The sequence below is a fragment of the Prosopis cineraria genome, unplaced genomic scaffold (assembly GCF_029017545.1).
Source record: "Prosopis cineraria cultivar Desert tree isolate PC_DT_omini unplaced genomic scaffold, ASM2901754v1 PC456, whole genome shotgun sequence".
In the NCBI taxonomy this organism is placed as follows: Eukaryota; Viridiplantae; Streptophyta; class Magnoliopsida; order Fabales; family Fabaceae; genus Prosopis; species Prosopis cineraria.
The window spans coordinates 33,697-37,092 of NW_026555781.1; the positions used below are offsets into that span (position 1 = coordinate 33,697).

A 3,396-nucleotide genomic window follows, 5' to 3' on the forward strand; every position below is an offset into this window, starting at 1 on the left:
AATGGACTAAGGTGTTTGGTGATATATTCCTCTAGTCTTATTTAAAAAATAGAGAGAAAAAAGTAATTTTTGTCATAGTTATAAAATATTTTACCATTCTAGGACGGAGGTAAATGATTTTTTTTTTAATTTCTGCGAAACATATTGAAAATGACTTATAAATAGAATTAGAGAGAATATACCTCCTAGAATAGGCTTCTCTTTCTCTTTGATCCTTTAAGCTCTGTTTCTCATCCATTTCTTCAAAATTTTTCTTTGGTTTTAATTGGCTATATCCGGTTATACCTGTTGCTTTGAGCTTGTTGATTAATGCATATTTGCATTTGAATATCAGTGTCCTCCCATATTTTTCTGTAATTCTTGCTTATCAGGATTGGGGATCATGAAAAATGGCTAATTAAATGAAGATTAGAGCTTTGCCCTGCTACTATCACTGAGATTAGTGAAGATTGAGAAGCCTAAAGCTTTGCCCTGCTCTGGGAAATTTCATAATCTTAGTGTGAGCTGATAAATATCTGCACAAGTTATAGTACTACTGAGTAGAAATTCTAGCAGGCTATCACAAAACTGTAAGAAAACATAATTGTCTTGAACTCTTAACAGGGAAGCTTGAAGCCCATGTATTTTCCAGATGTATAGTCCCTCCAAACATCAATGGCTCCAAAGCTTGTCATCAGAACAATGCTTAAAGCCATAACTATGCCAACTGAGAAAACTATCAAGGATGCCCTTCCATACTTGTGAACTGCTCTCTGCACAACCAATAACCCAAGCATTGATGCCACAAAACATATAATTGCTAATACTAGTGCTGTCTCTGTATATTCCATGCCCAGCAACAGGTACTGTGATGCTGACATTGTAGAAGAGAAGAAAACCATGAAAGAACAAGTTGCTGCTGTCACCTATACAAACAAAAATCACTTCTCAGTTGCTACCAACTAAGCTGTCTCTCTCACACACACACACACAGAGATATATATATATATATATGTATATATATATATTATTTATATGAAAGTTTAAATACTGTAAGGCAGTGGAACTTACCTCAGGTGCTATTCCAACTTGAAGAAGAAGGGGGCTTATCAGCATTCCACCTCCAATTCCAAAGACGCCACCCAGAAGACCTGCTAACAGTGCCATTAATGGGAAGATAAGCTTATTTGAGGGTCCATTTCCAGTCAAATCCTGGTCCTGTGATGTTGATTGGGATAAGATTAGATATACTTTAATTGCCTGTTTGAAATAGTAAGAAGCATTGGTTTTAAGGCGGTGAGGTTTATGGAATGGAACTACCTGACTTATTATAGGCTGATCTTGAAGTGTCTCTTTTCTGGATACAATCCAGTAAGTGAAAATTACAGCAAGTGGTATTTGAACTGATGAGAGAATCCAATACCCCACGCCACATGGCTCCATTGGAATTACACTCTGCACATAGTTTATCAATTGGCAATGTGCTGTAAGAATCAAAGTAGTTCCAATGGCTTTTCCCAGAATGAACAAACCAGACTATCAACCTCACTGAAACAATGTTCATCCACATCTGGTTTTGTTTCCAAACATGTTATTAGAAGTACCATGCATCAGCTGGTTACACATATCATAATTAATGTTTCGAATGTTAAAGTCTGCTAATATACGATCAGTTCAATGACTCTATTGATTCTCAGTATTTAAAAAAAAAAGAAAAAACTTGTATTTTAGTATTTTACTGTTATGCTAGTTCGTGTACTGTGTACCTATGCCAACCAACCGTTTTGCACTAGCACGCTCCAGAAATTCCTAGATGCTGCTAGAACAGAGGGACCACCGTTCCACCACATCAAAAGAAAGCACACAGAAATATTATCTATATCACTCATTTTATATTGGCACAGCGCCACTTGGTCCTGCGTCATTGAAAATGGACAAAAGCAAAAAGCAAAAAAGAAAGAAGAATGAAAGCTATGCCATCATATACGACCAAAAGATAAAGATGAACAGTTTTCTGTTTGCCTATTCAGGTAATCAGGTTCTTTACCGTAAGTGATTTATTAACTATTTTCTTAATGATTTAAACACTTGCAAGTTGCAAAGTTCCTTTCTAAATTTCATATAAAATTTACCGCAAATATTACAGTATGTTGAGCTAGATCCCAAACACAAGATGTAAATAAACAAATAAGATACCTAAATTAACAAATTAATATAGGTTGAATTAGATTTTGGATTGGGATAAATAATAGGATAGTATATTTAATAATTAAGTTTAACCATGGAAGAAGTTAGCCGTACCTGTCCATACTTGTTGCCACGAAGAAGATAGAGGAAGAAGAAAGAAAACCAGATTAAAAGAAGGACCCCAAGTTTGAGCCAAGGAAGTGTCAATCTGTCATAATTCTCTTCATGATGACCCAAAAGAGACTCTCCCACAACCCCTTTCTCACCAACTTCCCCGAACCCAACATTAACCTTCCTCGTAATCTCTTCTGATTCAGTCTTCCAAAACATAACCCCACTTCCACAGGTCTTGGCCGTAGACCAAGCCAGAAAAACAGCAAACAGAATAGTGATCAGCCACTCGGGGAATACGAGGTTGCAGATAACCCCAACACTCACTCCTAGCAGCATACAAGGCTCTGATAAAAGAGCTATGTCATAGTCAATCAGCGTCTTCCCGCCAAACTTAGGACTCTTAGTACACATATTGCAGACAACGTTTGCAACAGAACCTCCTGTGACCATGAAAGCCGACAGGCTCGAAGCTGTTTTGAGGTCTACGCCAGCGATAATGGTGAGAATGGGTATGAAAATTCCACCTCCTCCTATGCCACCAGCACTGGAGATGGAGGAAGCTATGAAGCAGAGAATTGCAGCTACAACTAAATGGCTTGATGGGTAGAACTGGGTTTCTTGGAATTTTTGAGCTTGGTCTTTCAGTTCAGAAACCTTGTGAAGGAAAAAATGGCGGATTCTGAGAATATTATCTGAAACTTGAGGTTGAGGGGTTTGACTTGCATTAGAAGGACTGAAGAAGAAGATGGCGAAGGTGATGATGATGAAGCTGAGGTTTAAACTTGTGAAGCTGAGGCTACTCATTTTATTAATGTATCGAGATTTCAGAGATTTTTGGTGAGGGCGATAAATAGAGATGAGAATATGCCACACGTGTCTCCGTGTGTGTGGCTTTTATATAGGGACAAGGTGGAACCCTGTGTGTATGTGTCTCTGTGTGTGTGTGTGACACTGAAAAAAATGTTTGTTTATTCTTAAAAGGTTGCTCTTTGCTGAACATATTTAACGTGGCTTTAGGATGGTTGCACACCCTGCAGATAATTTTGATAATTTCAACTTGCGAATGTTATATTTGGTCCCAAAAAAAAAAATTGCAAATGTTATATTAATCCGCAT

At 37.5% G+C, this 3,396-nt stretch overlaps 1 protein-coding gene across 1 annotated transcript; it reads right to left on the bottom strand.

The window, feature by feature from the left end:
- Positions 1-448: 448 nt before the first annotated feature.
- On the bottom strand, positions 449-3,163 carry LOC129297172 (sulfite exporter TauE/SafE family protein 2-like). The gene is made up of 4 exons (XM_054935540.1): positions 2,281-3,163; positions 1,300-1,434; positions 1,051-1,197; positions 449-905 (listed from the first exon to the last, which is right to left on the bottom strand). The coding sequence occupies exons 1-4, from the start codon at positions 3,082-3,084 to the stop codon at positions 597-599; spliced, it is 1,395 nt and encodes a 464-aa protein (XP_054791515.1). The 5' UTR covers positions 3,085-3,163; the 3' UTR covers positions 449-596.
- Between the last annotated feature and the right edge of the window lie 233 nt (positions 3,164-3,396).